Raw genomic sequence first — 10,206 nt, 5'->3', positions numbered from 1 at the left:
AAGGCAATTGCTCAGGGCCACACACAACAGGAGGCCACACAAAGCTAAATTGCTCAGGCTTCAGCCCCACGTGGTGGGGCTCAGGCTTCAGCTTTCTGCCCTGGGCCCCAAGCAAGTCTAACACTGGCCCTGCTCTCTGGTTTAGTTTGGCAGAACCCCGGCAACCTGTGCTCATTCCCTCCCCCTACCCCTCAGGACCCCTGGTTGAGAACACTGCTTTAAGCTCCAATTGTGCCTTTCAGATTCTGTAATCCCAGCAGCTCCGTATGTGTTCATGTAAATAGTGTCCTGATATTAAAGCAGCTGCTAACACTATTTCTAATAAAATAAAATGCTGCATCTAGCAAAATCTGTGACAAATGATAGATTTAAGTGGAAGAACTGTCTAAACAAAGATGACTGTACCCTGATAAAATTCTCCTTCTCCCCCATCACTCTCATGCTTAAATACACATATGAAATCATGAAAGGGAAGATTAACTTAAAAGCTTGGTAACCAATTTTCAAAAAGTCAGGGAGGTCTTAGAGCCAGTTTGCTGTAGGGACTCTGGAAAAGGAGACAAACTGTTTACCCTTTCTAAAAAGTTACTAGTTAAACTTTTTCCTCCTCTCTTCCCAGAGTTCTATTGGCCACTCCCATGAACTAGTGTTACCCAACTTTTACATAAACACGCAGCTCTCATAAGCCTCAACTGCAGAGAGGTCTGGAATTTGGGCTGATCACTACTCATTTGCAAAAACAGAGACTACAACCCACGGTGAAGAGCTTTTGGAAAATCTTTGAAAAGGTAGGCAACATTGGAATTGTTTTTAATAATCAGTTGGCTGCAAACATGTAGCCCATAAGAAGTCTCCTGGCAGATTTTCCTTGTGGGGTTTGATTTAGAGAAAAATTCTCAATACTAATTCAAAAATTGAATAAAGTTTAGATTTGATTTCTTCAAGAAGGAAGATATTGCACATATGCTCTGCACTCTAGATTGCTGATATTTTTGCAGTCATAGGTGGTAGTTTATGTATGTTTAAAAACTGCATATGAAGAGAGCATTCTAGGTTAGTCAGATTATTCATTGTAGAGAGATTTAGAAATAGCTGAACCGTGTGGTCACGACACACTCAGCTTGTTTTGCTTGGTAATATTAAAAGCTAATGATGTGCCTGTTCCTTTCGCCATAATGGGTTACTCTGCCTTCTACATAGAATAATAATAAAAAAAAAAAATCATGGAACTTTTTCCATTGCCTCTTTGTAGCCTTTTGTATTTTGCAGGTTGGGAATTGCAAACATGTTTCTGTTCCTTTACCTGGTCATCAGCCTGGGCCTCTCTGCATCTGGTGTTGTGAGGGGAGAAGGTGAGGCTGATTCCAATGGAGACAGCCCACTTCAAGACATACAGAAAAAAGTGAATGACCTGTGGCAGAATTTACTCTACCCACAGTTCATCAATGAGACGACTAACCGGATCGGTTATGCCACTTGTGAAGTGAAGCCCAGCTCCAATCTAGATGCTGACAAGCCACAGGTGACAGGCCAAGTCTTGTTCAGACAGTCCTACCCAAATGGAAAACTAGAGGCTCTTTTTGACTTGAATGGGTTTCCATCAGGCAGCAATCAGTCTGGCAGAGCTATTCACATCCATAAGCTCGGAGACCTCAGCAACAGCTGTGACTCTACTGGGGGGCACTATAACCCTTTCAACGTGAACCACCCTCGCCATCCAGGGGATTTTGGCAACTTCTACTCTAAAGAAGGCAAAATTAGAAAATACAAGCCAAATCTGCTCGCCACTCTGTTTGGCCCCTACTCCATCATGGGGAGATCCATTGTGATCCATGAGCAGGAAGATGATATGGGCAAGGGTAACAATAAAGCCAGTTTGGAGAATGGAAATGCTGGCAGACGTCTAGCTTGCTGTGTCATTGGGACATGCAACAAGAACTTATGGGAGCAAAAGTTTCCTGACATTACAGAGAGGAGGAAGAAGAGGATCACAAATGAGCACAAAACAACCAGGCCTAACTAAAGACCAACATGCCATCTATTGCCTAGGCAGCACAGAATAGATATAGTCCATGTAATTGATCACTGAGACACATGGGAAAGGTTTCCTGTTTCCATTGAGTCTCTGTCTTGTGGCTCTCTAAGAAACGCATATTGCTCTATAGATGTTTTTCCCTGCCGTAAGCAGATTAATAAAAAAACAGCATCAACTCAACTTTGCAATGTAGTTTTTTTTTTTAAAACTTAAAACTCCCATTTATTCAGCTCAAAAGTTTAGTGTAACATGGTAAGACCAGCAAAATATTTAGTTTATGAAATCTAGAAAAAGCTTGTCCATTCTAATGGATCTCTTAAACGATCACAAGCTTAGGTACAAAGAAAAAGACAAATTAATGAAAAACTGCTTTTGGCTAAGATGCTCTGCAGTGTTTTTCTACATATCTGAAAAGTATAAAGATTTCTATAACTTCAACAGCTTTGTGTGGTAGCCTGCTAGAGCTAGATAATAGCCTTCGCCTCAGATTCAGGGAGAGTATAGACATTATTTCTATTTTTAACTTCTGATCCATTATACTATTCTACTTATATTTGGAGGTTTTATTCTCCAACATGTATGAGCTTAACTGGTTTGAGTTATCCATACGCCATAACCGAGTCACATTGTTTACATTTGAAAGTAGATTTACAAGAACTGTTCTGGCTTTTTTTTTTTTTTAAATAGTAAGTAGCCTGGAAATTTTGGGGAGCTTACTACTAGATAACACATCAGGTAAAATTGTGTAATGCTGTTCACACAATATAGATACTGTAGATATTTTTTAAATTAATGTATTTTGAAGGCAAGTGTACATAGTGTGATCTTCCATACCCACACAAATATAGCAAATTAGTCTGTTCAGATTGCAAGGAATAAGTGACAGTAAAAAAGACTTTCAATTTAGATTGTTTTATACAAACTGAAGAAAGTTATTGAATAAAATCTTTACATTCCTTGTTTTATAAAAAGTAATGTATGACCACAATTTAATATATGACCCACTGATAAAACACTAAGGTATAATTAACGTCCCTCCCATATTAATAAGGGAGAAGATAAAAGACAACAAATCTGGAAATTTGTCTTTATTCCAGGAGCCAAAATATATATATATATATTTATATATAGTTGTTATGTTGCATGGTGTCTGTAGATTGCAACAAAGGAAAGGCTTGCAAATAAATAAAAGCTATATCTTTCTTTAAATAAAACTATAAAACAGCAACTGGTAAAAAAAATCCCAATCTTTTAAAAATTAATCTCAGTTAAGATTCTAAAATACATTCCTGAGCTCATGTGGATTAAAGAAATTCTAATTTCTTTATTATACAAGTTACCCTATGCATAAAAATAGTCTCACTTAGAAAGGAAGCAGTGCTTTAAAAGATGATTCTTAATCTGTCATTTTCACAAACTTACATTTTAAAGATTCAGTGAACACTTTTTCTGAAATAGGTTTAATTTTAAGGGTCTTGTGTCTTCTTTTTTCCATTTCTCCCCGTTAAGACATGTATTTGCTGCTGGGCTCCAGTACAAGTTCATTGTCTTTCAAAATGGTATAGAATAAGGGAAGTCATCTGGTCTGATTATGAAACAGCATTCTTAAAAATCAGTTTTTGAAATGTTGCATTTGAAGCTGCCACTCTGTCTCCTGCCCTCCCACATTAGTGATAAAGTTTATGGTTGGGTATGCCTGTCAGAACATGGTTTAAAGTCCTACAGAGACAGCATGTAGGTCTCAACAGAGAAGGCCTGATTCTTCTCCCAGCTGGTGTAAATCAGAAGTAATTTCAGTAAAGACAACAGTTATACTAGTGTAACAGCAGCACCAGTAAAAGGAAAATACCCCCCCCCCCAACATTCAGAGTCAATTGTAATTTTATTGCAGCAAACAAATCTTACTTTAAGAGTGGTTTGGTGCAGTATTGAAGCTTCATGTCTCAGCCTGTAAAGGCTCAAGTCCCAAGGATGAAGGCTAAGAGCACAGCTGGGAGGATGCAGAGTCCCCTGTGTGGAAAAGGGCACAAACTGCATTGCACTGGACTCCCTGTAGACAGGGCAATGATGTGGTACTGAAGTGAGGTCTGCAGGGAGCCTCCTAGCCAGAGTCTGTGCCAGCAAGTGGTTGCAAGGATACAGAAGAGGAATTTAGGTGGGGAGGAACAGGGAGAGATTAATCCATAGAAGGATCTAATTTACAGGAGGTTTTTCAAAGAGCAGCCTGCCAGCCGTATCAGGACAGAAACAGGACAGTTTTATGTGCTAAAGATACTTGTCAGCCTGAGTCTGCTCTGACTTTACACCATTACCATAATGATTTCAGTGGGGTACTCCTAATTTAATGACTGATCCAAAGCCTATAATAGTAGACAAGAAAAAGCCTCCCATTGACTTCAATGAGCTTTGCCTCAGGCCTCTACGCCAATGTAGGGGAGAGGAGAATCAAGCACACACATACCTTCAACATTTCAGAGTTAAGCTGTATATACAAACACTGACATTTAGGGATTAAAAAAAAAAAAAAAAAAAAATCAAAGCCAGCCTCAATTCTGGCTGCATTTTTATTCAGAACTTCACTAGCATTTAGCTTTGGAACGCCTCAGGCTGTGATGAAAGATGGAAAGGAACACACACCTTGGAATAAACATTACATGGAGGGTAATATTTTAAATATTACAAAACCCTGTAAAAATCTCTTCAATTATTTCAGTGCATGTCTATTTTTCTTCATGCTTGCCAGTGCTGTCATAAATAACTGAGTCAATAATGTAATCCATTATTTTTCCATTAATAGCAACAGTCCCTCTTGGTCTTTGGGTTTTGAGGAACATAAATATATCTGGGGCCAGGGAAGAAAGCTTAAACTTTTCAGCATAGCATGCCCCCAAGGCATTTGAATTTGGAACAAACTGGTTCAAAGGGGGATGTTATTGATACCAGTGTGATGCAATGCCACAGTCCCTTGAAGTAGAAAGGAAGCATTTTAGAGGAGTGATACAAGTATTCCTTTATTGCCTGCACACAGCAACGAAAGAGCAGACAGCAGAGAAAGGGTTACATGCATGCCCCTCTTAGGGGAATGCACAAAAACAAGAGGCAGGTCACATTTTTCAGCCTCCCATCATTCATTATATTCAGATGTAACCATTACATATATTCTTTCTTCTGCCAAGCACAAACTGTTAATGGAATCAAAACACCTTTGATTATGGCAGCACCTGCTAGTTCAGATCCATATAGAGACAAGTTTGTCAGTGCTGCTAATACAAACCCTGTTTTTCAGTAGCTGACAAGTGGGCTGTAAAAATCTGCAGCTGGCAGATATTTGTCAAACAAAGGCTCAATCTGGGAGGGATTCTCCTTTTTATTAGTAGTTTATTAAATTTGGTTTAATTCTCTCTGATTGGTTTCAAGTTCTAGGAGTGAGAAATGAACATTTACAGACAATTAGGTCCCAAGCCAGCAGAAAAATTGCCTCCACAGCTGCTAGCCCACAGAAGCTCCACAGCTGCAGAGACTGTTCCCTATTCTAAAAAGAGGAGAGGAAGTGCCTCCCCAGCTCTAACAGCTGTGAACTCCAACATTAACTATTCCCTTGCCGCTGCCTTCCCGGGGGGCAGAGTGGCACAACTCCATCACTAGAGAGCTGGGGACTTGCTCTGCACGCCCTCCACTCTAACACCAGAAGGTTTTTCTTGCTGACTACGTATCAGCGTGGGAAGAATTTTAAAAGGGCGACTGGGGCCCAAAGAATAACCCCACCACTATCCAAAAGACTGGTAAGCTGGGGGAGGAAAGGAAGAGTTATCTGCACTCCAGAGTCACATTTTTGTTTTATACCTAATAAAAGTGGAGATAGGCCTAGATCCACTTAGTCTCCCACTAGGGGCCACACAGGTGACTCCAGCCCAAGGGGTAGGAACATAGTCCCATGACTTGGCACTAGCAGCACACAATAGGAAGCTGGCCTATATACACAAGTTCTCTCTCCCCCTTCCCCCCCAACCCCCCGGGCAGCTCTGCTACGCCCCCTAGGATGATTTTTTTACTTCCACGGGGAACTTTCCCTGTACTAGAGCAGCTTTAAGAGCTTCAGCTGGAATGGGGCCTTAATACTTTGTGGCCTAAGCCCCTGTGTTTCCTTGGGGCGAGTGGAGGAAGGAAAACTTGAGAGGAATGTAGAGGAGATATGAAGGTTTAAGAGATGGAAACTGCATGTGCAGGGGCTACTTTTCAAAACCATTTTGCTTTTCAGTAGGAATCAAATGCTGCTATTCTAAATATGCACTCACAGCAAGTATGCACAGAGAGAACACAAGTTTGGAAAAATAAACAAAAGCCTGTTACCTTTACATTCTTTTAGTTTATCATTTCAAATTTTCATCTGCTGAAAATAGCCATTTGAAACTCCTAAAATACACACCAGTAAGCATTGTGCATTGGACAAGAGCATACATGCTATGGAGACCCAGCTAGGACTTGACATGATAAAGGATAATGGTGAGTCTCCTGGCCCCATTTTTTCTCAATTATGTCAGTCTCTCTAGAAACTTCAATCACTGTAAACACCAGAGCCATCATTAACCCTGGCCCCCATCATTTTCAAGTTCTATCCATTTTATATATTTACATTATTTTGGTTAAGCACAGTCAATGTTAATAGAAAAACATCTTTTTAATGGACAAATGCTGACAGACCCATGTAAAAAACCCAATTCTATGGCAGATTAATTCGGTGACTATCCGTACTCATGGCAGTACAGCTTCCACTGTAAGAGGATGAAAGGGAGAAGCTTGAGATCTTGGATTTCATACCACAAGCCATGCTGTTATCCAAATATTCGGAGCATTCAGAAGGATCAGATGATTTGTCACACTCAGGTTCAGGGGGATTACTGGAGATGTTGCTTAAGTCAGAGGTTGAAACAGTTAGTTCTCCACATCCTTCTGTGTCTTCAGCGTCCAGTGTGTTGCCATTTCCACCCTCTCTCTTACTTACATTTTCACATTCATTCTCTGAGATTTCCTCACGGTCTTTCAGGACCCAATTTTCAGCTGCATGCTCATTCTTGGAATTTGATGGCTCCACAGGGTCAAATGGGTCAGGGCTGGATAAGGGGGACTCTTCCTTGGATGAGCTGCTAAGTTCTGATTGGTCCATTGTACTCCGGCCCTCTGGTAGACTTTCTGTTCTGCTCCCTTCCAGTTCTGCAGCTGCCTGTTCTTCTGTCAATTTAATTATTTTACTTCCAAGACTGTTTATTTCTTCCTCCTCAGAAGGAAACTTGGGTAATGAGGGATGAAAAGGCTTCGTTTGGTTACTGTTATTTATGTTCGCTTGGGAATTGTCGTAGACCGTAGCAGCTTCCTCTGGAACTGTCAACTCTGTTGAAACAGCATAAATTTCATCTTGTTTTCCATTCTGTTTTGCTAAGAGAGAAATGGGACAGCGTCATACTAGTGTACGTTATATAAATTTATATGCATGGGGCATTGACCAAGAAAGCCATGCAGAAGATGATCTAGCTAGCGAAATACCAGTGCCCCACCACCATGGTAAAAGATTGATCAGAGCACAAATTCAACTATCCCATTCTGGACTCACTTCAAAGAACAGAACCAATCAGAACAGTGGGAAGTTCTTACTGGATAGGGTCTAGTTATTTCAGAGATAGCCTCTCTTACATAACTGACAGCTGTGATAAAGAAGGACATTATAGCTGATGGAGCCTAGGACAAAACTTTCAAGGAAGATCTTTTTCTGCGTAAGGCCCAGGGTTGTAGAATTTCCAGCCACAAGAGATCAGTAATAGGCCAAGACAATGCCACTTTCAGGCGTTAAGATCCATTTCTCTTTCCATAAGCCTTTCTCCAATAATGAAGTTATATAATTAACCCTACAACATTTTACCTGAATAACATGCTTTGATAGCAGCCTAAGACAAGGCAGGGGCAGAAAAAAAATATATTTTTTTAACATTTTAAATGTATCATTACAACAAAATCCAAACACTGAATATAACTATACAAAAACAATTCAGAAAGAACGGATTATGCAATTAAAGACAGCATCATAGTGCATCTGCACAAGGGGGCCAAACTAGGTTGCAGCACAGAGGCCTCTGTTACTTGAGCTAACAGAGTAACTGACAGCAGTGGTAGATTGTCATCCTCACTGTGGACTACTAGAGGGGGATGTGTTTTGCAAGTGTTTGCTTGCAATAGACGAGTGGTGATCTTTGTTCTCAGGAACAGCTAAACTGTTTTGGCTGAAATTTAACAAACAAAAACAAAAACAACAACAAAAAAAAACCCTAAAAAACAATTTCGTCTGAGACAGACACCCAGCATGGAAAATTTCAACCTGAATGGCTGGAGTTCAGCAAGGTTACATGCAAGTGAATGCAGGGTCTTATAATGGGAAGTGTTGCGCAACCTTAATACTAGGCAGCCCTATCAGCCCTGCACACAATGACAAATAACAAGGCAAAGTCAATATAACGGTATCAACTAAACACTTTCAGAGAGTAAAGATTTAATTAGAACCAATGATTATTTAAAATTATAATTAATATTTGTAAGTTACATATATATTCAATGAAGGAGTGGTAATATGATTTAATTTTCTATTTTTAGCACAGTAAAAATCAGCTGATCAAGACTAAAAGTGATCAATTGCTGTCAATCATCTGATAACATGGATAATAAAGTCAAAATGAAGCCATGATCTATTTAATTTGAGGAATTAATATCAAAGCATTTACAATGCTTCATGGCTGACTGAATAAGATCTGGGCATGCCAAAAATTTTATAGCCATTAATAGCTTATCCAAATGCTGATAGGCAAGTCTCAAAATCTATTCCCTGTCCACCAAGAAAAACTAAAGAAAAGTCGTGTTTTCATTAAAATATTAGCCTGCTCTTGGTATAAAACAGAGCTGAGCTGGACTTTTAAGGAAAGATCTTAGAGCCTGTGATTGGGAAAGGATTTTAACAAAATGCATGCATGAATATAAAAGAAGAATCAATTGCTCAACAGCAGGGGTTTATTTCAATTTGCCAGGCACAATCAGGAAGCCTTTCATCTGTAGATCAGGTCTAATGCAGGAGAGTGCTAAGCTTGTTCCATAGTCTGCTTTCCTACCATGCACTGTAAAGGGGGGAGGGGAGGAGAACAGGAGGGAGCCAGCTTTACACAGGTACAATGTGTTGCTTTCCTATGGCATACAGCTATGTTGCAAAATTCCTTTGAGCTGCTAAAACCTGACCTCTAGCACTGTGCAAGTCACTATACAGTAATTTATCAGTCCCTCCATGCCTGTTCAAACTGTGATGATCCCCCACTTTGGTTGTGATTGATTTACTTAATCTTTGTGATCACAGAATCTTTACCTTCTGCTATACTGGCATGAAACCTTGGCTTTTACTTTTACTGTATTTGATAAGACGTGTAGTGTCGACCCATCTCTGTCCTACATGCTTACCTTCATGCCTCTGTGCTTGATTCTGTTGTGGCTTGTCAGCAAATGTTAGCAATGGCGATCTTGACCTCTGTAGAACAGGCAGAGTTGGGTCACTGAATGTTATGGTATCTTTTCCACCTGAAACGAAGAAAGCATTGGAAAGATTCAGTAGATGATTGTAATGAGTGATCACCAAAGAGTTTGCTTTTGTTTAAAAACATCTTGCAGTTTAACTAGTTTTTTCTGCCCTTACAAAAAGAAGTGGAGTGATATGTTAAGTAGCTCTTAAAATGATTTTTTCTGCAGAACAAAGTACCAATATACTGCAGCTGAAGTGCACTAGCCAAATACAAAAAACAGACACTCATTTCTACCAACACTACTGGTTAAAGGGCAGTTCTCTAATTTGCTGAAAGACGACCAGCTGCTGCTGTATTCTGCTATAATCAGATCATATTAGAAGTGATGCAGAAAGTATTATTTTTAGATTAAAGCGTTACACTAATGCAGAGATCATTTACATCTAGACTCAAGGAGCACACCATGCCAACAAACATTTCACTCTGTCCTTTTACCCTTTACATTCAGCTTTCATTGCTATACCCTCAATATTACAAATGCAATTTTGTACCCTCTTTTTTATATAAATTGTATCCTCAAAGGCTTATAGTATTAGTATAAATTATGAGATAGGCAGTAAACAC

The 10,206-nt window shown here is 39.6% G+C and overlaps 2 protein-coding genes across 8 annotated transcripts in view; one reads left to right on the top strand and one right to left on the bottom strand.

The window, feature by feature from the left end:
* Nucleotides 1–635: 635 nt before the first annotated feature.
* On the top strand, nucleotides 636–2,215 carry SOD3 (superoxide dismutase 3). 2 transcript variants are annotated; one of them, XM_034771210.1, is made up of 2 exons: nucleotides 636–788; nucleotides 1,270–2,215. In XM_034771210.1, exon 2 carries the CDS (start codon nucleotides 1,286–1,288, stop codon nucleotides 2,021–2,023), a length of 738 nt encoding a protein of 245 aa, XP_034627101.1. In that variant the 5' UTR covers nucleotides 636–788; nucleotides 1,270–1,285; the 3' UTR covers nucleotides 2,024–2,215. The 2 variants fall into 2 exon arrangements, with proteins under 2 accessions (XP_034627101.1, XP_034627102.1); XM_034771211.1 differs by having other exon boundaries at nucleotides 644–788; nucleotides 1,253–2,215.
* A 3,826-nt stretch (nucleotides 2,216–6,041) lies between these two features.
* The window catches only part of CCDC149 (coiled-coil domain containing 149), a 61,601-nt gene continuing 57,436 nt past the window's right edge, over nucleotides 6,042–10,206 (bottom strand). For 4 of the 6 annotated variants that reach the window (XM_034771206.1, XM_034771204.1, XM_034771205.1 and 1 more), the window contains 2 exons: nucleotides 9,524–9,640; nucleotides 6,042–7,468 (listed from right to left, as the gene is read on the bottom strand). In XM_034771206.1, the coding sequence (XP_034627097.1) occupies nucleotides 6,756–7,468; nucleotides 9,524–9,640 (830 nt within the window). In that variant the 3' untranslated portion in view covers nucleotides 6,042–6,755. The remainder of the gene's footprint in view (nucleotides 7,469–9,523; nucleotides 9,641–10,206) is intronic. The other 2 variants (XM_034771207.1, XM_034771208.1) reach the window with 1 other exon arrangement.

Source organism: Trachemys scripta, chromosome 5 (genome assembly GCF_013100865.1).
Source record: "Trachemys scripta elegans isolate TJP31775 chromosome 5, CAS_Tse_1.0, whole genome shotgun sequence".
NCBI classification, from domain to species: domain Eukaryota; kingdom Metazoa; phylum Chordata; order Testudines; family Emydidae; genus Trachemys; species Trachemys scripta.
The sequence above is the reverse complement of the archived record's forward strand: the minus strand, read 5'-3'. Positions and strand labels throughout refer to the sequence as shown.